Consider the following 25,884-nt stretch of genomic DNA (forward strand, 5'->3'; position numbering starts at 1 on the left):
CGGACTCCCATGCTGTGCTCGGTCACTGTGGCCTATTTGTAGAAAATGTTTATGCCCCTCAAATTGAAAAATTCACCAGCCACCACAGGGTGTCTAGTGGATGAAAGGGTATGAGTGTGTGTATGCAAGGCTGGGTCCCAAGCATGGGGCATTGGAGCATGGATATGTTCTTACAAGTTTCTACTGGTACTTTTGAGCAAAGCTAACATGATAAATGTTACTGCATGGAGAAGGGCTCGGGGTGGGGGTTTATAGTACAATGGTGGAGATAGACTGGGGATGTTTTTTTTTCTGTGGCATGGCATTTTTAACTCAAATAAGGGGCAGGTCCAGAATGATGGGAGGGTGAGGGCACTTATGTTGTCATCAAATAAATGTTTTCTTCCAGTGGCATGGCATGGTTTGTACTGGCATTAAGGGCACAGCAAAAAGGAGAATGTTCATACATGTGCATAGTGGCATATATTGACAGAGCAAGCATGAACATCTTTTCTTATGGTATCATTACTGTGCACAACTTTACTGGCCACCTATAGAGGTGGTGCGTACATTTTGTTGTCCGGACTCAGAAGCCAGGCACTGCCCATTTTTTCTAAGCTAGGTAAAGTATTTAAGGTTTGATTAAATCACATGCTTATATCTTTCCCCTAGTGCAGTGTATAGCCTGCCCCATGCAGTAGTAGCATGATCATCATGCACATACATGGTGGGCCAGGCCAACACTGAGTATGGCCCGGCCCATGCTTTGTAGACATGTTTGGAGGGAAGGGGGCTAGGTGGGCTCTGCGTGGTTAGCAGTGCGGCCCAATATTTTGTATTATGACACTTTCTGTGGCCTCGAGAGGCAGCTTTAGCTGATGAACACAATGCCAACTGTCCTTCCTTGTGTTTTCCGTGCGTAGTCAGAGAGCTCTTTTTTTTTAACCTACTTAATTTAAAGTATATTGTTTTTCATGCCTAGGAGGTAGAGATGGAGGAAGTACAGCATTGTAACCATGCGTGGCATGTGATTTTGATTAAATAAATAGATGCATGTGCATTTTAGTTCCACCCATAACCTCTCAAAAACCTATATTTTAGTGGATAGTATTCCTGTTTCACGTAAAAAAAAAACAAAAAAAAAAACATGTTTAGTTGTAGCAGTGTACCCATTTGCATGACATCTCAGCCTTAAATCAAGGCATCCTACTGTGTTTGGTTTTATGTCATTAATAACAAATTCCACACAGCAGTACTTCCGTTTTATACAGAAGCTTATCTGCAGGCTGGCGGGTAATCAGTTTCCATTCAGGACATAATTGCAGGCTTCAAAAATACATACCTTTTCTGGGTCTGTTGTTGTGATTACCCACACACAGTGCGCGTTATCTTCATACTGAACGGGGTAATTCGGTGACGTAATGGTGCCGCTTGGTCCACGCAGGTTGGAACCGCATGTCCTCGCTGGAAAGAAAGAAGACATTGATTCAATTCTTCACTTTCACTTCATTCCAAATAGTTTGGCGACATTTCTGCCACTGTCAGGCCAAAATGAAGTGACGCTAATTTTAGTAATAAGAAATCTGAAAATGCATTTCAATTCAACATCGTGAGAGTTAATTCGATGTAATGCATCTGCTAATTTGAGCCGACGTATTCAGATGTATTTCAAGGTAGTTCATTGAGTACATTTTTGCATATTTGGGGACTGCTTGATCAGCATTATGCTAATACACATTAGATTAAATGCAATTTGACAGGTAAATTGCATTTGAGAAAATTAGACTTTCACTCTAGGCTTCCAGCAGATCAAGGAGCAATATGAAATGACTCTAATGTTACGATGACCAGGGACACATTGCACAACTGCTGCACTTTTAGCAATAATTTGACATCCCTGATCAATGGAAAAGTTGCAGATTTATATATATATATATATATATATATATATATATATATATATATATATATATATATATATATATATATATATATATGTATTGGCACATCAAATGCTACTGGGACCCATTTATATGTGTGCCCACTATGGTGGCATGGGATGAGGGGTTTGACCGAGTGATGGCATTGTGATAGCTATAAAGCTTTATTTTATTCAAATCGAATCCTGTCTATCCCTAAGTAGAGGTAGGTTTCGCTACCTCAAACAAATTCAGGCAGTCAGGAGATCAGCATAGCTAACAAGAAAGAAAGTTGAATGTCCCTGTTCAAACTCCTTTTCTATCCCTACCACTTAAACGCAAATTCTAGTGCTGGAGAGAAACCTGGTATGCCAGAGGTCTGGAGCTGGCTAGGAGCTCAACCGTTCGGCTCCCAAGGGCCCAAAAACCCATTCCCCAGAATAAATGGAGGACTCAGCCAAGGGCAAGTTAAAACTGTTGTTTATTGCAAAAATCAACAAGGACCATACAGGACAATGACAATTCTCCAGCAATTCTCAACTCCGCAAGTCATGCTTCACAGACTTGATACCAAATGGCGGCATCACATGGACCCTTCCCCAAAAACCTATCCCCTTTTCTGGTTGGGTGCTTGGAGTAGTATACCCTGTAGCAGGTCATTATACATCTACTTCAACTGGACCGTCCATGTCAGGTTGCTGACCTGCCCTGTCCCCAAGAAACTATCTATCACATTGTTGCAGGGTTGTACACTTAGCATTGGCCCTTGCCCTCTGCCATCCACCCCTGGATTTCTGTCTTTTGATTGGTTACATCTGGTTTCCCTAGGTCTGGGATCCAGTTCAGTTCTCAGCACCTCTTTAATGTGATGTAAAATGACTATGTGCCTCAAATGTATCTGGTAGTAACACCAGCTTTGCCTATGACAGTGCGCTAAACATTGCAACGTTTGTTTCACTTCTTATTTGGGTTGCTGAGAACAGTTTGTCTTCCCACCACGGGTGAGTACCCATTGTCTAGGTTGGCCGCATCACATGGTTTTGGACCACACAATCAAGCTCTTTGGGTCTGCATTCATGAGGATTATGCTGTTTTCCCGCAGCTGGCCCCTTGTCATTTGAAGCTTTGAATGCGCTTGTTTATCTCTGACCTTGGCTGAGAGCTCGGTCTTCCTGCTTCGTGCAACCTAAGTCTGCTTCCTTTGTCTGGTGTCTGGCAGTTTAAGGCCTTCTGTGATTTTCATTAGGCTTATAATATGATTTCTACATGCATATTTTGTGCTAGGTTTCCTATAGTTTAGTCGTACATGGTCCTACCAGGCTCCATATATACTCCTGTAGTTCCATGGCCTAATTGCCATAAGCATCTGCAACTTTGCTCAGGATCTCTTGTTGCCTTGTGTTTAGCGTTACTGCACTTGGCTTATGAGAACAATAATAACAGCATTGACAGTATGTATATATATCTGCCCTCTATCTACAAATATGTGTAATCATGTTCTTCGTGTATACGGGTGAGTGTTTGTGCAAGCTGTGCATGGTCTTGAGTGTTCTTTGTGGTTAACACAGCCACGTCATGGTGTCACTAATGACGTCAGCACATTGGCTTATTCGCATTTAATCGATGCAGTCCATTATGTTGTTCAGATACTTCAACAATTGCTATAATATTTCAAACATATAAAATACATAAAATCCATAAAACTAAATCAGTGAATCGCATAACAAATAATCACTGTCCAGTCACCTGTATGCGAAAGGACATGTACTGGATAAGGTTTGAATTGCTGTCTGAGGGAATACCTCTCTGCATACGTGTCAGTCAGTGGAGCACTTGGACGTTGTCCAAATAATGAGTGACTTCGGGCATTCTATACTCTTTGGGCTGTCATGTTCATTGGGGTGAGGAGGGAAATTGCTGGGTTCCTCTCTTCAGTCCCCCCCCCCTCTGGTCGACTTGTCGATCAATCCTCCATACTGTGTCACTCTTGATTTTGACATCCATATCTTTGTCACTCCTCCAAAGAGTCCATAGAAATGTGCATGATCATCGAAACTACAGGTCATGTATGTACATTCTCCATCTGGATTGTACCACACGCACTTCCCACAGTATCTGTTATTGTTGTATGGTTTGTCGAATTTCATGAGCTCAGTCAGAAAGACCTGGAATTCTTTTATCCTGGCCCTTAGGCTATTCCTTTCTTCTACTATCTTGTTGCTTTATTCCCCCATGTTCACATCCACCATCACCTTCATTCCTTTCGATTTCTCAGTAGGCTTGTGGCATTGTGTAATGCAGATCTTCACCAAACACAGTCCCAGTAGTACTAATATTAGTGCACCTAATAATACTTTCAGTCTGTTCGCCAGCCATGATGGCATCCATGACCAAAGGCACACCAACCAGCTCTGGCCTTTTCCGGTCCCTTTGGCTTCTTCCTCCATTTTAGCATACATTTTTGATAATCGTGTCACTGCTTCCATCAGTATGCCATTCTCTCAGTCATTGGCAGGCACAAATCTGCAACAGGAACTCACGATTTTGGCGCAAACTCCTCCTTTCATTGTTGTGAGGAGGTCTAGAACGTATCTGTTCTGGAGTACCATCAACTTTACTGCTCAGAGCTTGTTTTATATTGCATTGAAACCATTTACTGTAGAGTTGAGTGTCTGCATCAGCTCCCATCTGGATATCTGCAACCATTTCATGTTTGTATACGGCTGGACTTCTGGGACCACTTACGCGAAAAACACTTCTGTCCTGCTGAATAACTGATGTTCATGTGGTACATTGTCTAGGGCTGCTTCCGACTCTGAAGATAAATAGTTGCCTCTCTGTACTCTACTCACTTCCACAGACCATTTCTTTCTTCCCTTTTATTCTAAACCCACAGATCTTTTCTTTCTCATGTTAGTCTTCATCTTTGGGAAGTTGTCTATCTTCATGTCTTTCTGTAGCACAGTGCTGGCATATTGATGTGTACCAACGAGCAGACCCCTACCAGTTGGGTGGTAGCTTCTTGGATACCTTGGATACACACGACCAGCAGTAGTCTATTTATACTGCTGTGCTGACCTTCATTGCCGGATGCTTTTCTGTGTACCTCCATTCTATGTTATCTCCAAACTTTACTGCACCTTCATTCATGTAGCACAATGCTGGTTTCTTCAGTGGTATTATGGGCATCGGCCCAGCTTCATTGCCTACCCATGTAAGCAACTTGGCACTTGCATCCCATTCTTTCAGGCACTTATCATTTTCTCCTTGCACTGTGTTTACTGGTGATTGTACTAGGGTGTGTGCTGTGCTTCCTACTACTCTGTCCTTCCATCCTCCTTCTGTGTATACTTGGCCATACACAAGCATCTGTGGTCTTTCCCAACATCCTGGTTCTCATCCTATCTCCTTCAGCCCCTCTTCGGGCACGGTAGTTTTTTCAGTGTTATTGTTTTCATCTTGCCTTTCTGTGGACCATCAGTTTTGTATTGTATAGCTTGGTCTAACTGCCAGTAATTGTTCATCATGTCAAGAGTCTTAATGTAGCTGTCTTCATAGAGGAATGTTGTTTGAGACATCCATCCCAATGTTGCTGTTTCCTTGGGTCGTGAACATGGATAAGTACATGAGGCATTGTGCCCTTGCTGCTGGTATTTCAGTTGCTATGAACGTTCCGGAGGCACTCATGCAATAAGGATTAGTGAGCAGACATAGCAGCTCTCCCCAGTGGTTTCTTTACCAACTTTATTCATGTGTGTATACCACATGTTGTTAGACAACCGAGCAGTGTCAGTGAGATATAGGTCCACCCTCCATGTCTGTATTGGCACTGCGCTTACCTCTCCTTACCATGCTTACAGTGCTTCCCTGTCTACCTGACATGGTCGTTCCACCTCTTGGAGTTGGGGTAATGTTAGTAGAACATACAGCGGTCTCACTAGACACAAGAGATATTTGCCAAAAGAGAAATGCTAAAATCCCACTTGGAAATTAGAGGCAAGATAAGATGAGAATGTTTTTAATTACTCCTTACATTTACCTGTGCTGCTGGATACTATTGCAGCTTGAAGATATCAGTTGCCCACCTGAAATGCACAAAACTGTGCATTATTTGGTTACGTGTTTTATTAGATCAAACTCTGTGAATCATATAGACTGTCATAGCGAAGATGAATAGCTGTTCCCAAACAGTTCTAATTCTAGGTTCTCTGAGTACTGCAAGGAGAGATGGGTTTTCTCATTTGAGGTGTGGGTAAGCTTGGGCCAAATATGCTATAAAAATGTCGTAGTACACACTAGGAGGACATGCCCGGAATCTGTTGGATCTTTTGATAAAGTGGACAAATTGGCTCTGGAAAGTATCGGCGTGTGAATCATTGGGCAGCAGGAGAAATTATGCAATAAAACCCTCACACTTTCACAAAGATTGTGCAGAGAGAAAAATAACAAACAGAGATTGTACCCTCACTCTGAATGTATAGGAAGGCCTTGTCCTAACTCTGCTGCCCGTGAGCAAGTAACCATTGGGTGTCCTCTACTCGGCAGTGCTGGTTCCAAAGTGCCTCTTGGTGTACTTGCTGAGGATGGTTGTCCCTGTCGATCTCGTTCCCAGGTGAGGCCACAGATTTGTAGGGCTTGATGTTGCCGACATTGCGTGGGGTACGATAATGATGTTCAAGTGCTGATATTAATTAGAGACAAATGAAACTCTAAATCGCTATTATGGCTAACATTGGTGAAAGCACTTCTTGAACTTTCTCAGACTTGCAATGATCCAGCATAAGACGGGTAAACACACAAGCATACAAACATCCTCAGAGCATTCTAAGAAAACACATGGTAAAGGTATTTTTTTTAAATTATTTTTATTTAAAATGTTTTCACATTTTTTTACAAACTTTCTTACATCCTTCATGAAAATATCCATGATTGTATAGTCCCGAGTCATCCCAGCACCGGAAAGAAAAGAAGGAGAGAACAAAAAATAGACAGAGTTGGAGAAGACAAAAAGAAGAAATGATAAAGTCCACATCTATACTTTCGTTAAGTCGATGTTCTGCAAGAATTGGGTCACTGCGATGGTCTTGTGCATTCTATCTTCCTTCCTTTAGGCGGTTCCACCAAAACTCCTCATCATAATGGGATACGCCCTCAAAAAGGTGTAACATGTGAGTTGATCTCTCTTTTTCCAGTCCTATGCAGTCCAATAGGAGATGTCTGATGGTTTCCTTTTCATCTCTCTTATCACAAAACCGACACAGGCTAGAGATTGAGATCCCTCTGATTGCTCTAACTTCATTTGTGGAGATAATATTTAGCCATGCTGTCATGAATGTTTGTCGCGATTGACAGTTTGGAAATGTCCTTAAGTATGGTCTTGTATCGTTCAATTTCCAGCTGATCAAAAGCAGGTGTGAGACTGATTTATATGCCATGGCTAAATCCTGAGTTTTTATTCAGTCCCATGTTTCCAATTTCCTGGTCACTTTTGTCACATTGTTTGCAAGTTCGAGTTCCATAGATCCTATTTCTTTCAGAGTATCCTTAGCCCTCTGAGCCTGTGGTTTCAGTAGGCTTGAGTTCGGATCGTGCAACTCGTTGTGAATAATGTCTACAAGTTTCGGCCGTGGAGAGATGATCAGTTTTCTGAAAAGACTCAAATGGTTTCTAACACAGATTGTGCCTAAGGATGAAATACAAAGTTCCCTTCTAATCAGACCCATTGGTGGCGGCAGGTTCAGCAGAGTCCTCCAGAAATAGCTTTCGAGCTTCTGCCAGATGTTATCCGGGAGAGTCAGGAAAGCTTCTGTTCCATATAGGAGTCAGGAAAGCTTCTGTTCCATATTATTTGGTTAAGTGTTTTATTAGATCAAGCTCTGTGAATCATATAGACTGTCATAACGAAGATGAATAGCTGTTCCCAAACAGTTCTAATTCTAGGTTCTCTGAGTACTGCAAGGATAGATGGGTTTTCTCATTCGAGGTGTGGGTAAGCTTGGGCCAAATATGCTATGAAAATGTGGTAGTACACACTAGGAGGGCATGCCCGGAATCTGTTGGATCTTTTGATAAAGTGGACAAATTGGCTCTGGAAAGTATCGGCGTGTGAATCATTGGGCAGCATGAGAAATTATATATATAGGATCGAGGGCACAATTGTTGTTCTATAGAACACAATGATTGGTTGTAGCGAAAATTTACAGAATTTTCTTTCGATTCTTTTAGCCTGGACAGTTAAGCGTTTTGTCTTCTCCCACAGGTTTGATTGCATGTTCTTGTCTGTTGCGTTGTTACTTAAAGTGACCCCCAAGTATTGGAATTCTTCCACCGTTTGGATTTTTATGCCTTCCAAACGCCATGAAAAATTGACCATTTGATTTTGATGATTTATGCAATGTCAGTATCTATGTTTTAGAGGTATTAATTTCCAAGTTATTTGTTCTTATATATTCGCTCAAGGCGTCCAGCTGTCTTTGAAGACCTATTGGAGTTTGGTCTATGACGATTAAATCGTCTGCATATAGAAGACGTAAGATGGTCGAGCCGCCCAGTTTTGGATCTAACTTGAGACTCTGTGTCTTTGCGATCCCATAAAAAAGCACAGAATAAAGTTAGTGCCAAGGGGCAGCCCTGCTTCACTCCTCTTGACGTAGGAATAGGTTTGGAAATAGTGCCTTGTTGGTTTAATCTTACAGATATTGATGTTTCCATTTGTAGGGCTTGAACTTGTTCCAGAATGTAGACTGGGCATTTGTTTCTTTCCAGCTTTTTCCATAGAAGCTCTCTGTTGATCTGGTCAAAGGCCTGAACCAGGTCGACAAAAGCCACGTACGTTGTTGACCCTCCCACCCTTGTTTTCTCCTTTAAGGTGTTGTTTAGGAGAATATTTACTAAGGTTCCGAGGTTTTTGGCAAAACCCGCTTGAAAATGGTCAGAGACATTTGCTTCTTCAGCCCAAGATTGGAAAGCTTCAAGTAACGTGGACCCATAAAGCTTGCCAATTACATCGAGCAAAGATATCGGTCTGTAGTTGTTTGGGTTGTCTCTAGGGCCCGCCTTGTATATTGGAACAATTGTTGCATTTTTCCAGGATAATGGCAGTGACTTTGTTTTTATAATTCTGTCAAAGACAGCTTTGATGAACACTGCCCATTGTTCTGGGGCTTGTTTCAAATGTGCATTTGTTAAGGCGTCCGGCCCTGGCGCTCTTGCATTTTTTAGTTTACGGATTTTCATTTCTATAGAAGTTACATCGGTATGTAAAAACCACTCTGTTTCTGACTTAAAGTGAGGTTGTTGATACTCTGAGTTTGGATTTTGGAAAAGATCTGTCAAATGGGACATACATTTCTGTTCCCCTACACAGTTACTTAGTGTGTTTACCGTAGTGTTCGTTGATGATTTTATTTTTTGCCAAAAATCTCTTGAGTTCCGACGGTTTAGCAGCTGGCAAAGCGCCTCGGCATCTGCTTGGTACATTGCCGCTTTGTGCGCCTTTAGCCAATTTTTGTAACTCTTCTTTGCTAAGGCTGTGGCCTGTAAATCCTTAAGATATTTTGTTTTTTTCACCAATCGGAGAAGTTTCCTCAGCTTTATCCTTTCTTCGACCAGGTCCTTGTCATATGTGTGTGTAAATCCAGCCAGATTGGGCTTAAAGTTCTTCACTGTGTGTCTGTATATGTTAAAATGTTGAGTAAAGTCTGGGCCGATATGTGTTTTGGATAGGCCCGCCTCGTTATATGTGTCTGTCAGGTTTTCCACGTCTTTGGCTTTAACTTTTAATTTCATCCTTCCCCCGGACTCTTCGGTTTCCGCCTGCATTCGTGTTTGTGTCTCTTGAAATGATGTCCACGTAAATTCTAGCAGATTGTGATCGCTGTTTATAATCGGTATAGCTCGAAAATTAGTGATATAGGCGAGGAAATCACAATTGACAAAAATGTGGTCCAATATCGCACTTGAGGCGCCTTTTTCCCAGGTTGGAATAATGGGTTCCTCCTTCCCTCTTATGGAGTGGAGATTTAACATATTGTACACCTTCATTATTTTTGCCCACTTTCTTTCTCTTTTGATTGCCAAAGTGTTGAAGCAGCATGTTGTTATTGCTTCTGTGGCATCTGGGAATGATGAGTTTAAGTCCCCACATATTATCAAGTGGGCATGCTCTTATTCCCCAAAGATTTTCTGCAAGATGAGGTTCGCTTTATGTAAAAATTGCTCATCACTTTGAGCCAGCGGGTTCCAATAGGAGTTGAGGATTATAATCTCTGCTGTGGAGAGCCAGTCCTGGTGGTAAACACTCCCTTTCCACTTTATTTGCAGAACTTGGAAAAATAGCGATGATTCTATCACCTTTGTCACTTGCAATTCGTTGTTTGACCTTACCATTGTCAAGGGACCTGAAGATGGACGGCCAAAATGGCCCTTTGTTGCTGGTGCCAAATATGCTTCGAATCTGTCCATGTATGGTTGCTTTCTGAGCCATGTTTCCTGGAGACAAAGTATGATATAGTCGCCCAGATGAACGTCCGAGTATCTCAACAGATGGTCGAAACCTCTTGTGTTCCACGAACCAAATTTCAGAGGAGTGCTCTTTTTGTTATGGGCCACATTTAAAGCTTCTGCAGCTATCCCTTCCTGGGATGGCTACTTTCGATTGCCAGAGTCTAGTGCTCTCGAGATCCAGGCCCATTGCTTCCCTCCTTTAAAATGCCTAGTTCTTTTTCTCCATGTTGCTGAGTAGCAACTCCGTTGTTCAGCTTTTCATGGGCAAAGGTTATCGTAAATTTCTTCAGAGGACCTTTGTTTAGTGACATCTGTTTTTGAAAGCTTTTGAGAGTCTTTTGGGCCGCTGTGTGGTTGTGTGTCTTCGTCTTCTGTAATGATGATGGTGTCGTTGTTTTCTTTTCTCTTGTTTAACTCATTATTCCATTTCACCGTTTCTCTGTCATTAGTTGTCCTTTCACTGGGTCGCGGTGATGTTTTAACTTTATTGTGGGCATATTGGACTCAGGCTTGCTTTGATTTAGTGGTTGGCCTAGAGTCCCGTGTCCTTAAGTTGGTACCACATTCACTTAGGTCATAGCCCAGAATGATTAGGCTTTCTATCTCTTGCAGAATTAACAGGCGCACTACCAAAGAAGGGACGTGTAGAAATACGTTGTCCAATTTACCTTTGATTCCAAACTCCACGAATTTTATATCCTCTGTTCTAATTGCTCTTAGTGGGGGGATACACTGGAATAGAGCCATGACATTCCTTCTATTTAGGATTATCTTACTTGATTTGTCTATGTCTTTTAGAGCAAAGTTTGTTTCACTCTTTATGTTCTCCTTATACGTAGACCTGGCGTCCTTTTTTGCTTTATCTCTTGAATTTGTACGGATCTGATGTTTTGGATCTCTCTTTCTTTCGTTTTTTTTTCTATGCTGATTTTCCTTGTGGGAGTCCGATGTAAGCCTTTCCTCTCTAGGGCGCGAAGACCTATGCTTCTTGCCCCACCGGGATCCTTCGTAGTATTCAACAGGTTTTGTGTTAGCGATATCCAGGTTCCTGGAGTCCACGAAGGACCAGTTTTTCTTATGAATTATATTCGGCGAAATCTCTTGGTGCCAAAGAACTGCCTTTTTTCTCCTTTCGGCGATGGACGTGAAGGTTGGAGAAGAGGGACTCTGATTCTCCTCAGTTCTTTCTTGAGAAGGTGCTTGCCGTGCTTTGTTCTCCACTCCCTGATGATTTGGAGTGGGCACCTGGTCTTCAATTGAGTGGGTCGATAAATCCATCAGGTCCAAGGATTTGTTTTCTACTTGTTGCGCCCCTGAAGATGCTACTATTTGATTTTGAGTTGGATCAACATGGGCAATCCTGGTGAGAGGCGGTATTTTAAAATTCTTTGTTTGTGCTAGGACAGCAAGTGCCCTTTCGTCTTCACTCTCTTCAGACTGGTCTTTCACTGGGATATCAGAGGTTGGTGTTTTGCCAAAAGTTACAGTTCTTACTAATGGCCCCTTAGCGTTCGTAGAGTGCTTGAAAACCGATGGGTGGTATTTTCTTTGTTTTTTGATCCTGTAATGGGTATGGAAGCACATATTCCAGCTTGTTGCTTTTGTACGTCCCCTTTAATTTTAGTACAATGCATCCATTTGACCCTTTTGTCCTGGGATTTTGCAAAACCTGATCAGCTTCTTTCTCCCCTGTTTTTCTCTTTTCCCTAGAATGGGTTGGTACCGGTGTCTAAGATCTACTTTTCGTTGCAACTTCTTCGTTCCCTTTGTTTACTTGAGTTCGGTCTTCTTTGATGCTGCCGTTTAATAATGATGTTTCTGTTGTAACCCTCTCCTTTGGCGACGTTGTTTGAGTTGATCTAGATAGTCTGATCAGATTTTCTGTTTCCGTACTTTGGTCCTTTGTTAAGGGATTGTTTATGTCTGTGCTGTGAGTGGTTTCTTTCCCTGCGAGGTATTTTTGATTTTCACAAGCCCTCGTACAATTTGGCGAAGGGCGATAATGCAATTGTGAAGGTTAACATTAGGGCCATCAGGTCCGGCTTTTTTTTTGAGGACTCCATCTCTGTTTGGTCTGACATTCTCGATGATAGGCACCTTTTTGGCAGTGAGTGTGACGGTGTGATAACTGTGTCCAGATTACTGGAAGTTCTGGGGAGAAGGTTACTAGGCTTGTTAGCCGCGGGCCATGTGTCCGTAGTCAGATTCACTGGAGGTTCTTGGTCCTGCGCTTGGTCAATGGCGAGTGTGGGTACTGATAGCTCTAACACGTTCTTTTTGTTCGGCCCCCTAGTGGCACGTTTGCACTTTGATTTGTGGAAAGCATGGTGGGTGAGGTGCTGTTTTTGTCATTCACCAACGACTCAGATGAAGAGTGGTTTCTTAGAAATTGTTTTTCTACGTTTTTTTCCTTTGTAGGTGATTCTCCAGTCACCTATGGGTTTTTTGCCCCTTTGTCTTGTGCGTTTCCTTCTTGCGGTTTCCCGGAGTTTGTTTCTCTACGGGCTTTTAATGGGATTGACATCTCGAGGCTTTGATAAGTGGATGCTTCGTTGTTAGAGGTATGTTGCTGTATGATGGGTTCCAAGTTTGTACCTGGCCAGGAGAAAACTTGGGGGACCGCTTGGTTCCAAGCTGGAGTTAGGTCGGCACTGTGTAGTATTTCCACGTCTGATAGTTCCCCGAGAGCAATGTGCTCATCGTCTTTTTTTTTTTTAAAGAAGACATTGCGGAGAGCCGATTCTTCAGGAGCGATCTTTGATTTAAGAGTGATTTTTTTGTAAATTCTTAGCGGTTTTTCTTTGTTCTCCATTTGGCTTAAGGTTTTCTCCCTTTTCTTTAGGATTGCTGGTAGGGGTCCCCACACTTTCCCTTTTTGGTTGTTGGTTTAGAACTCTTTTTTACAGAGATTTTTTTGGGAAAGTTAGCCATTTGTTTTTTTTCTGGATTTAATGTACTTTGATTAGGTCGGTGAGTATCCATGTCCATTGAATTCAGACAGTTTCCGGGTTCAGTGATTGCGTCAAGACGTTCTGTGTGTTCAAAGGTGTTATTTAGAGAATTAAGTGTTTCTTTAAGGTGGTCCGACATGCCGGTTAAGTCGACGTACTGCGTGTCCACCTCTGAGTGGCTTAATGTCAGGTTCACATTTTCTTTTGCTGTGGGTGGGGGGTGTATGTCAATTGTCACATGTATTTTTTTGGCGCTCTGTGGATCCGCACCTAACTTTAAGGGATGTTCGCCCGCTCTGAGAACTACCACGTCAGAGGTAATGCATTCATCTTCCCGGAGCTGGCCGTTGCCAGCCCCACCTACTGTGGTCTGGATTTCCCGTTGGATGTCCACAGCCAACTACTTATTGTAAGTGGCTTTTTTTCCGGTAGGGCCCCTGTCTGCTGGTTAGATAGAATAACCTGGGCTGACCCGGGGGACCATAACAGATGTTCCGGGAGAGCTCTACAGCATTCTCCCCCCCTAATCCTCGGGCCGGACCCCTCATCTTCTCCACGAGGTCCTGCAACATTACTGTTAGCGCCGGTCTCATCCACTAAGTCACAGACCTGACTGACCACCATGCTCCCCAAGGACACCCCAGTGCTTTGGTCCTGCAGGGCATCTACAAATGATGGTAGAGGGGGGCATATAGTCACAAGACTTGGGGAGGTCTGAGTGGTCTGTCTCTGATTGTGCATATATATTTTGAAGTAGAATGTTCATTGTAGAAGTGTTAGAAGCCACAGTCTTACCTCCAGATTGGGAGAGGAGGACGGGCTTCAGCGGACTTCGATGCTCCAACCTGTTGTTATAATCAACTCATAGGCGTTGACTCCTCGGTCTCCGCCCCTCTTCTTCCATGCCCAACGCGTCATCTCCACAGGCCGTTGGATGTAGAGCTCAGCTTATGTCCTCCAGTCTGTTGGGCAGGGGGTAGTGATTGCTAACTGGGTCTGGATCCGTTTCTAGCGTCAACAGCTATAAACAGCAGCACCCTTTACACCACGCGGGCTTCACGCCGCAAGGGTCACGCTGTGCTGTTTATATGGGCAGACTTCCCGGAGGAGTGGCTTGTAGAGGTCACGTGACGCCAGACACATGACAAAGCAAGAAACCTCTGAGCCCCGCTCGCTTCAACTGCTGTCAGCTCCATCTGGCAGGCTTACGCGATTTGGAGCGGGGGTTGTTCTTTCGTCTGTTAGAGAGGAAGATGCGGAAAAAACAGTTTCTGCTCACTCAAAACTTGAAATCCAGCCGAACAGCTATAAACAGCAGAGTCCTTTACACCACACAGGCTTCACGCCGCAAGGGTCGCACTGTGCTGTTTATATGGGCAGACTTCCTGGAGGAGAGGTTTGTAGAGGTCATGTGAAGCCAGACACATGACAAAGCAAGAAACCTCCGAGCCCCGCTCGCTTCAACTGCTGTCAGCTCCAGCTGGCAGGCTTCCGTGAGTTGGTGCGGGGGTTGTTCTTTAGTCTGTTAGAGAGGTAGATGCAGAAAAAGCAGTGTCTGCTCACTCGACGCTTGAAATCCAGCCGAACAGCTATAAACAGCAGCGCCCCCTTTACACCAAGCGGGCTTCACACCGCAAGGGTCATGCTGTGCTGTTTACATGGGCAGACGTCCTGGAGGAGTGGCTTGTAGAGGTCACGTGATGCCAGACACATGACAAAGCAAGAAAGGAAACGAGAGGAATTGCTACTGGGATTTGAGGTTAGATAGAGATTATTTGAATTAATATAATGGATTTCCTTAAAAAGATGACCTTTGAATCTCTGCCCAAATTTATATTGTCTACCCTAAATTCAAAAATAAAAGTAAAATGGGTTCCATTTCAAAATTGAAATGTCGGATTCCACGAGAGTTTCATTGTGAAGCTATGTGTCTGAAAAACGTTCAGATGTATACAAATTGTGTTTTAATATTCAGGAGAAGTGACAGGTCATGGAGTATTATCAATTATGTAGATTGTGTTTAATTTGTTGATAAAGACTATACTTGAATGCATTGTAATTGCCAGTAAGAATTATACAAATCCTTTTGTTGTCTCTTTTACATGTAACTTTCAAATTGTTAATTTAACTGAATACTAGCTAAACCTGAAATGTATTTATCCAGGGCTTCGCTCTCAAGACAAAAAGTGCAGAGGTCATAGTTGTGTAAAACAGACCTCCCATTAGTCAGTGATTAGCTGATTAACTGTGTTAAATAGGCAAACGTGTATAATGCCAAGAGTTTTACAGCTAAATACAAGCCATATACTGGTCTTATGTGAGGATGTTGGGGGAATGTGGAGTTGGTAACTGTGGTCATAACCATCGATGGTGGGCTACTAAGCCCTGGCGCTGCAGCATGTTGGCCCCCTGTACTACATTACCCAGGAGTCCAGAGGCCAGCATATATTGTGCTGTGTCACATTCACCTGGGCTTTTAAAGACTGCCCCAGCCCATGCCAGGTGCTGGTGATTGAAGATTAGAGGCCCAGCAGAGGTGAGGTGAAGCAGCGAGCACAGGTAAAAAAATCAAGGACCAGACTCTTTTCTCACGCTGACAGGCTACCTTTACACGGGTGTGGTAGTGAATGTTTGAAGTGGTGGCAGACTGCTTTCAATCCCTGGCGTGGTCATGAGAATCCTGTCAGCACATTGCACTCTGGCACAGCGGCATCGGCTTGTAATGTGTTGATACAACATGGGAGTTATGTGCACCTGGGACGCCTTGTGTGGCTCCCGGGCTTCAGGTAAGTAAAGACTAATGTATCTCAGTGTCATGTTGTGAATGTACCATGTGTGAGATTTAACACATGGCTGTCTTAGTAGGAAGGTACAAAGTAGACACATTGGCAGAGCAACTCACAATAGGCTCATTGCATTGTTTTTCTTGTGTTAATTTCATGCTGGCTTCATTTCATGCTGCCATCCATTTATAGATCATCCATGAGTATCACGTTATGTTCTATGTTTGTCTTTGATGTAGTGTCCGTATTTATGTTGCTAAGAGTTTATCAAGCTCCTCATGTATTTCTTGTGTTCGGGTTAGGTGGTCATTCAGTGTAAAGTATGATATTCAGGGCTTAATATGCATATGGACAGGTGGCTAGGTTGGATAGGATCAGGCTGGTCAGGAAGAGTGCAGGAGAGAGTGAGTAAGTCACAATTGAAAGTGGCTGCAGAGTGTACAATGTTTTCCCTAAACTCCCCCATCCTCTCCACCTACATTACCCTAACCCTCTTTATGATTTCCCTAAAGCCCTCCTACATATCGACATCCTCTCCCTAATCCTTATTTCCCCAATTGGCTGCCTAATGGCTAACTGTGTGTGTCTACAATCAGGAACTCATGCCAACCAAGGTGGGAGGGGTTGTTCCCATTCCGCTTCTGTGGTTCAGGAGGGGGTGTCCATATACCTCCCTGGGTCATGATAGATTAACTCATATCAACGGTCCTGAAAAGCAAGGTAAGAGTGCATGCAAAATGGGCAGCTAATAATGAACAGGTCAAAAGAACAGATGAATGTATAAAACCCTGCACCTTGAGCTTAGCCAACCTCTAAGGAAAATCCCATTAGGTGTCCTTTTCATCAAAATAACCCTATTAAATGAAGCCTTTGTTATCAGGATATCCGTTCAGCAGCCTTTAGAAACTAAAGACTATTAAAATGACAATGTTATGAAATACAATATTGGCTATGGGCCTTTATTATTTTACACAATTCAAAAATGGAACCTACATTTGAATTCAACAAAGAGGTCCCAATGTCAAGTACATAAAAATAGAATATTACAGTATGAATGCATTTTTAATTAATCTGCATAATTTAAGAACTCTGTTGAGACTGCAGCTACAGAAGTCCAAAGGAAGCTTCTGAATTCAGAATGATAATGAGAGTCTGCTTTTAGAAGCTTCATTGATGACACTGGCCCATACAAGAAGTCATGAGGGAATTATATGTTTCAGTCCAAATCGATCCGAATTAGTGAAGGGGGGGGTTTAGGTTGATTTAAACACAACCCTTTATGACATGTAAAAATACATTAGGCCAATCCAACCAAATAGGCGGAATTGGGGGAGGAGGTGAGTATGTGAAGAAACACTTTCACAGGCGCCATCCAATCTGAAATTGTCACATTAAACTCTGTTTCATGGGTGTTTACTGATATTTAAAGTTAAACCCATAGGTAGTTGAGAGGGTGTTTGGGAAAGAAGCAGTTGAAGCAAGTCTCACAGACCAAATAAGAGTTAAATGGGGTTCCACTGGATATAGATGATGGAAATCCTCCTTCATAAAGATGTTTCCAGAGGCAGTAATACAGAAGCCTTTCCTATGGCACAACCATTTTTCCAGAGGGAGTTGAATGCAGAAGCCTTTCCTGTGGCACAACCATATTGCCTGAGATGAATTTGGGAGCAGCTACAGACCGAATTGAAGAGTTTATCTGATGGATTTGGCTGAAGCTGGAGACGTCCCTATCACTGCAAGGCCTTTAAAAGACAAACCAAAGGTGAATACAATACCCCACTCTATTATAAAAAGCCCCACGAATTAAGTAGCTCTTAAATAACAATTAAAAGTGTTTTGGGGAACACTCTTTATGAGCTACGCAACTTGGGGGCCAATTCATAGAATTCGGCGCACAAGTGGCGCACGCGGCTGGCGCACAGTGTGCGCGTGCGGTAGGCTGCGCCAGCCGCGTGCGCCGAAACACATTCAGGCGCACAGCGTATTCATGGATTCCAACATCCACAACCAGCCGTGGCGCAGAGTGGCGCAGCGACCCTGCAGCAGCGTCAGTTACGCCCCCAAGAACGCCCCTTGCGCAGGAAAAAGCCATCAAAATCCCCAATCCAGCGCAAAGGGCAGCAGCAAACGCAGTGCGGGGAGCGTGTATTTCAGGGGTGTGCGGGAGTCCCCACACGCGATAGGCCTGGGTACGTGTATTACAGGGGTGCGCGAGAAAATCTACACGCGATTGGCCTGGGTACGTGGATTTCAGGGGTGCGCGAGAAATTCTACACGCGATTAGCCTGGGTACGTGTATTACAGGGGTGCGCGAGAAAATCTACACGCGATTGGCCTGGGTACGTGGATTTCAGGGGTGCGCGAGAAAATCTACACGCGATTGGCCTGGGTACGTGGATTTCAGGGGTGCGCGAGAAATTCTACACGCGATTGGCCTGGGTACGTGGATTTCAGGGGTGCGCGAGAAATTCTACACGCGATTAGCCTGGGTACGTGTATTACAGGGGTGCGCGAGAAAATCTACACGCGATTGGCCTGGGTACGTGGATTTCAGGGGTGCGCTAGAAATTCTACACGCGATTAGCCTGGGTACGTGTATTACAGGGGTGCGCGAGAAAATCTACACGCGATTGGCCTGGGTACGTGGATTTCAGGGGTGCGCGAGAAATTCTACACGCGATTGGCCTGGGTACGTGTATTACAGGGGTGCGCGAGAAATTCTACACGCGATTAGCCTGGGTACGTGTATTACAGGGGTGCGCGAGAAAATCTACACGCGATTGGCCTGGGTACGTGGATTTCAGGGGTGCGCGAGAAAATCTACACGCGATTGGCCTGGGTACGTGGATTTCAGGGGTGCGCGAGAAATTCTACACGCGATTAGCCTGGGTACGTGTATTACAGGGGTGCGCGAGAAAATCTACACGCGATTGGCCTGGGTACGTGGATTTCAGGGGTGCGCGAGAAATTCTACACGCGATTGGCCTGGGTACGTGGATTTCAGGGGTGCGCGAGAAATTCTACACGCGATTGGCCTGGCTACGTGGATTTCAGGGGTGCGCGAGAAATTCTACACGCGATTGGCCTGGGTACGTGGATTTCAGGGGTGCGCGAGAAAATCTACACGCGATTGGCCTGGGTACGTGGATTTCAGGGGTGCGCGAGAAATTCTACACGCGATTGGCCTGGGTACGTGGATTTCAGGGGTGCGCGAGAAATTCTACACGCGATTGGCCTGGGTACGTGGATTTCAGGGGTGCGCGAGAAAATCTACACGCGATTGGCCTGGGTACGTGGATTTCAGGGGTGCGCGAGAAATTCTACACGCGATTAGCCTGGGTACGTGTATTACAGGGGTGCGCGAGAAAATCTACACGCGATTGGCCTGGGTACGTGGATTTCAGGGGTGCGCGAGAAATTCTACACGCGATTGGGCCTGTGCGAGTGGGGCAGTGTATTACGTAGGTGTGCGGGAAGTTGAAGAGGTGAATTGCCAGTGTGGGTCCTCCCAGGTCTCCCCTCTACCCCCTCCACGACCTCTGCAGGCAGCCCACACCACAGGGGACTACCCTGCACCCCTGGTCATGTCCCGCAGGCAGCCCATCCACCATGGGCATGCCCCCCAGCCAAGCCACATGTCCCCTTGCACCCCCACCCCCCAGCAGGCCCCCACTCATGTCCCCCTGCACCCCCACCCCCCAGCAGTGCAGGGGCAGCCTCCACCAGGCCCCCACCCATGTCTCCCACCACCCCCAGTCACCAGCCACCAGGGGCAGCCTCCACCAGGCCCCCACCCATGTCCGACTCATGTCTCCCAGCACCCCCACCCCCCAGCCACCAGGGGCAGCCTCCACCAGGCCCCCACCCATGTCCGACTCATGTCTCCCAGCACCCCCACCCCCCAGCCACCAGGGCCAGCCTCCACCAGGCCCCCACACATCTCACAGCACCACCACCCCCCAGCCACCAGGGGCAGCCTCCACCAGGCCCCCACCCATGTCTGACTCATGTCTCCCACCACCCCCACCCCCCCAGCCACCAGGGGCACCCTCCACCAGGCCCCCACCCATGTCTCCCAGCACACCCACCCCCCAGCCACCAGGGGCAGCCTCCACCAGGCCCCCACCCATGTCCGACTCATGTCTCCCAGCACCCCCACCCCCCCAGCCACCAGGGGCACCCTCCACCTGGCACCCACCCATGTCTCCCAGCACCCCCACCCCCCAGCCACCAGGGGCAGCCTCCACCAGGCCCCCACCCATGTCTCCCAGCACACCCACCCCCCAGCCACCAGGGGCAGCCTCCACCAGGCCCCCACCCATGTCCGACTCATGTCTCCCAGCACCCCCACCCCCCCAGCCACCAGGGGCAGCCTCCACCAGGCCCCCACCCATGTCTCCCAGCACCCCCACCCCCCAGCCACCAGGGGCAGCCTCCACCAGGCCCCCACCCATGTCTCCCAGCACCACCACCCCCCAGCCACCAGGGGCATCCTCCACCAGGCCCCCACCCATGTCTCCCAGCACCCCCACCCCCCAGCCACCAGGGGCAGCCTCCACCAGGCCCCCACCCATGTCTCCCAGCACCACCCCCCCCAGCCACCAGGGGCATCCTCCACCAGGCCCCCACCCATGTCTCCCAGCACCACCACCCCCCAGCCACCAGGGGCAGCCTCCACCAGGCCCCCACCCATGTCTCCCAGCACCCCCACCCCCCAGCCACCAGGGGCAGCCTCCACCAGGCCCCCACCCATGTCTCCCAGCACCACCACCCCCCAGCCACCAGGGGCATCCTCCACCAGGCCCCCACCCATGTCTCCCAGCACCCCCACCCCCCAGCCACCAGGGGCAGCCTCCACCAGGCCCCCACCCATGTCTCCCAGCACCACCACCCCCCAGCCACCAGGGGCATCCTCCACCAGGCCCCCACCCATGTCTCCCAGCACCACCACCCCCCAGCCACCAGGGGCAGCCTCCACCAGGCCCCCACACATGTCTCCCACCACCCCCACCCCCCAGCCACCAGGGGCAGCCTCCACCAGGCCCCCACACATATGTCCCCCTGCACCCCCACCCCCTAGCATCCAGGGGCACCCTCCACCTGGCACCCACCCATGTCTCCCAGCACCCCCACCCCCCAGCCACCAGGGGCAGCCTCCACCAGGCCCCCACCCATGTCTCCCAGCACACCCACCCCCCAGCCACCAGGGGCAGCCTCCACCAGGCCCCCACCCATGTCCGACTCATGTCTCCCAGCACCCCCACCCCCCAGCCACCAGGGGCAGCCTCCACCAGGCCCCCACCCATGTCTCCCAGCACACCCACCCCCCAGCCACCAGGGGCAGCCTCCACCAGGCCCCCACCCATGTCCGACTCATGTCTCCCAGCACCCCCACCCCCCCAGCCACCAGGGGCAGCCTCCACCAGGCCCCCACCCATGTCTCCCAGCACCCCCACCCCCCAGCCACCAGGGGCAGCCTCCACCAGGCCCCCACCCATGTCTCCCAGCACCACCACCCCCCAGCCACCAGGGGCATCCTCCACCAGGCCCCCACCCATGTCTCCCAGCACCACCACCCCCCAGCCACCAGGGGCAGCCTCCACCAGGCCCCCACCCATGTCTCCCAGCACCCCCACCCCCCAGCCACCAGGGGCAGCCTCCACCAGGCCCCCACCCATGTCTCCCAGCACCCCCACCCCCCAGCCACCAGGGGCAGCCTCCACCAGGCCCCCACCCATGTCTCCCAGCACCACCACCCCCCAGCCACCAGGGGCATCCTCCACCAGGCCCCCACCCATGTCTCCCAGCACCCCCACCCCCCAGCCACCAGGGGCAGCCTCCACCAGGCCCCCACACATATGTCCCCCTGCACCCCCACCCCCTAGCATCCAGGGGCACCCTCCACCTGGCACCCACCCATGTCTCCCAGCACCCCCACCCCCCAGCCACCAGGGGCAGCCTCCACCAGGCCCCCACCCATGTCTCCCAGCACACCCACCCCCCAGCCACCAGGGGCAGCCTCCACCAGGCCCCCACCCATGTCCGACTCATGTCTCCCAGCACCCCCACCCCCCCAGCCACCAGGGGCACCCTCCACCTGGCACCCACCCATGTCTCCCAGCACCCCCACCCCCCAGCCACCAGGGGCAGCCTCCACCAGGCCCCCACCCATGTCTCCCAGCACACCCACCCCCCAGCCACCAGGGGCAGCCTCCACCAGGCCCCCACCCATGTCCGACTCATGTCTCCCAGCACCCCCACCCCCCCAGCCACCAGGGGCAGCCTCCACCAGGCCCCCACCCATGTCTCCCAGCACCCCCACCCCCCAGCCACCAGGGGCAGCCTCCACCAGGCCCCCACCCATGTCTCCCAGCACCACCACCCCCCAGCCACCAGGGGCATCCTCCACCAGGCCCCCACCCATGTCTCCCAGCACCCCCACCCCCCAGCCACCAGGGGCACCCTCCACCAGGCCCCCACCCATGTCTCCCAGCACCACCCCCCCCCAGCCACCAGGGGCATCCTCCACCAGGCCCCCACCCATGTCTCCCAGCACCACCACCCCCCAGCCACCAGGGGCAGCCTCCACCAGGCCCCCACCCATGTCTCCCAGCACCCCCACCCCCCAGCCACCAGGGGCAGCCTCCACCAGGCCCCCACCCATGTCTCCCAGCACCCCCACCCCCCAGCCACCAGGGGCAGCCTCCACCAGGCCCCCACCCATGTCCAGGAACAGAGACTTCCATGCTGTCATGTGTGCAATCTGCACAGGGCTCCCCATGTCACATTCAAACACATGCAACAACCATGCGGTTCACACATTACAGGTCGCACATGCATTACCATGATGTCCCTGCACACATACATGCGTACATGGCCTATGTCACACATACAGGCAGGTATCAGACAACCAGCACACTGCAACATGCCCTGTCTCACACAGCAATGCTTGGCCACTTACCGCTCAACTCCAGACGGGTCTCCCTCTCAAGGACCTGGGCGTGGAGCGCTGGGTGTATGCGTTCCAGGACCCTCAACTGGATGGAACTCATGCGGCCCCGGCCCCCCTCCACAAGGCGCCGGGCCTTCATGAGGGTCCTTGACCTCAAGTCCTCCCAGCGCTTCTTGACCTTCTGGATGGTGCGGGTTGCCACCCCCTCCGCGTCCTCTCCCGTCCTTCCCTCTTGGCGCGGGACGATCCGAAGAGGGCATCATACTGCCCCAGGACTTGCTCCACCAGGACACCAACTTCGGTGGCAGTGAAGCTGGTGCCCCTCTGCCCCTCTGCCCCTCTGGCCGGGGGTTGCAACTGGTGTCAGATGTGGTTGTGCTCCACATGGCAACCCCAGGGGCAGGAGTGGGTGACCAACTGGGTCCTGGGGCTGGGCTGTGGAGCGATGTCATTTGAGTCGGGACTCTTCTGTACCAGCAGGGGTGGACACAGCAACTGGACCCCTGCAGATGGCTGATGTGCAGGCACCAAATGGCAGGGCACGGTGGCAGCAGGCAGGCAGGCAGGCAGCAGCAGATGGCATGTGGGAGGCTGCTTGGGGCACTGGGGGCCAGTGAAGTGTCCTTCTGGGCAGGAGCGTGGTCTTCCGTGCGTTTTCGCGTGGCCAGCTTCATACGGAGTGAGTAGGCACGTGAAAAATCTGCACGCTGCGTGTAATGCGCGTAAGCGCGCGTGAAAAACTGCACGTCCGCGTGTAATAGGAGGAAAGGGCCCATGCATAAGCGTGCGCGCGTGAAAAACTGCACGTCCGCGTGTAATGCGCGTAATCAAACGTGAAAAAGTGCACGTCCGCATGTGACTTGACGCGCGCGTGCGTTTTCCCTCAGCACGGGTTAAAGGTGAGCGGGCCCAGCAGTTCGCTGTACGTGCCTATCGTGGAGACCGACGTGTGTTGCTGCTTCCAGTTGTTTCGCGCGCCATCTACTTCACAGCTCTCAAGGACGTATCTCTTCTTTTGGCGGGGGTATTGGCTACGCGTGTTTTTCTGCATCGCGCTAGTCAGACGGTGAGTCGCAAACGCTCCTTTTCCCACTGCGGGTGCCCCTGTGTATCGCACCCATTTTCGATGTCATCGTAGCCTGCGTGTCCCACGCGTACGCGTTATACGTGTTACTGGGTGCCACCGCGTACTGCGGGAGGTTTAATCCACGCACGTAGGCTGCAGGGTTGCGTGCACGGTTTTACTGCAGTTTTGGGGTGCCTGAGCGTTGCGTGACCCGTCAACACATCACCGGGGTCACATACAGCCTTGCAGGTGCAGGGGGGCTGTTAACATCTTGCTTCCCACCCCCTTCACCCCAATTGCCCAGGTCAATTGTGCTGTACACCTCCCATTGGCACCACTCCATCTGTGCCAGCACTATAACATCTGTGCCATGGTAGGGAGGCTACCAAAGGTGAGGGGCGCCTCAGCTGGGCGTCCTCCTCGTGGCGGGCGTGGTCGGGGACGTGGCCGTGGTGACCAGGGAGTAGGGGGACTCCAGGGTGTCCAGGGCAGCCACAGAGGGGGAAGAGGCAGGGGTGCGCCACTTGAGCACAATGTTGTGCCATGTGTCGGTGCAGCCATGCCACCACCCCCTGTGGTTCAGGGGGATGCAGCTCCTGCATCTGGCACTGGCACCCGTATGACCCGGCAGTCCGTTACATCGACTGCCACGGGCCCAAGGGTAGCGGTAGCTGCAGGTGCAGTTGTGGACACCGCCACCCAGGCTCAGGGTCTGCCAGCGCAGGCTGCGTTGGCACTTGAAGAGCCCTTGGTAGATCTCCAACAGGCCAGGGGGGAAACCATTGGGGCAGGCCGGGCTGCTCAGACCAAGACACGTGTCCCTGGGGCAGTCATGTCATCTGCTGCCCCGAACAGCCGGGTGTTGGCAAGTGCAGGGGCAGATGCACCCAACAGCACCCCGGTTGTGAGTCTGCCAACCAGGACCGTTGCGGTCAATGACCCTGCCACAGCTGATGTTGCTGCGCAGGGTCCATTAGTGGGCACCCAGCTGCCACTGACACAAGTCAGGCCTTTGGTCATCCCTCCACCTGCCACTCCCTCGGCTCAATCCACTGGCCATACTGGTCAGGGCGGCATTAGCCAGCCAGGGTCTGCGCCACAGTCCAAGAGGAGGAAGGTTGCATCTGCAGCACAGGCTGGGACCCCACACACAGCCACGACCTCCTGCACGTCGAGGAAGAAGCCTTTCTGTAAGCAGGAACTGGACTTCCTCGTGGACTACGTGCGGGGACACAGCCGTGACATGCTAGTGGGTGCCAATAGTCAGACTACGGCTGCCCAACGTGACACCCACTGGAAGCATGTGGCGGAACATGTCAGTTCATTCGGCCATGAGGTGCGCACGGCGCAGGAGTGCAAAAAGCGCTGGAATGACATCAAGCGCAGCACTAAGGCCAAGCGTGCCTCAAATTACAACTTGACTCTGGTGACTGGCGGTGGGCCTGCACCAGAGGAGGAAGAACTCACTCCGCATGAGGCTCTCGTTGCGGAGTTCATACCACCAGAATTGGTCGAAGGTGTGGGAGAGATGCTGGACTTTGATGCCCAGTCCAGTGAGTGTTGATGCGTAGTTGTTGAGGACGTGTGTGTTTCACATGTGGGATGTGTTGTGCATGATTGCTGCTACATGTGACCTGTACATGGTTCTGATGTGTAAGTAATGCAATGCCACCGTCATGCATGTCTCCTCTGCCTGCATGCGGGACTCCATGTGGCCATGCCCCCT

At 49.3% G+C, this 25,884-nt stretch overlaps 1 protein-coding gene across 2 annotated transcripts in view; it reads right to left on the reverse strand.

Annotated features, from left to right (window-relative positions):
• CSMD1 (CUB and Sushi multiple domains 1) overlaps nt 1–25,884 on the reverse strand; it is a 5,442,057-nt gene that overhangs the window by 2,606,192 nt on the left and 2,809,981 nt on the right. For both annotated transcript variants that reach the window (XM_069606098.1, XM_069606099.1), the window contains exon 10: nt 1,322–1,443. In XM_069606098.1, coding sequence (XP_069462199.1) covers nt 1,322–1,443 — 122 coding nt within the window. The remainder of the gene's footprint in view (nt 1–1,321; nt 1,444–25,884) is intronic.

This window comes from Ambystoma mexicanum, chromosome 4p, assembly GCF_040938575.1.
Source record: "Ambystoma mexicanum isolate Mex_15411 chromosome 4p, UKY_AmexF1_1, whole genome shotgun sequence".
Lineage (NCBI taxonomy): Eukaryota > Metazoa > Chordata > Amphibia > Caudata > Ambystomatidae > Ambystoma > Ambystoma mexicanum.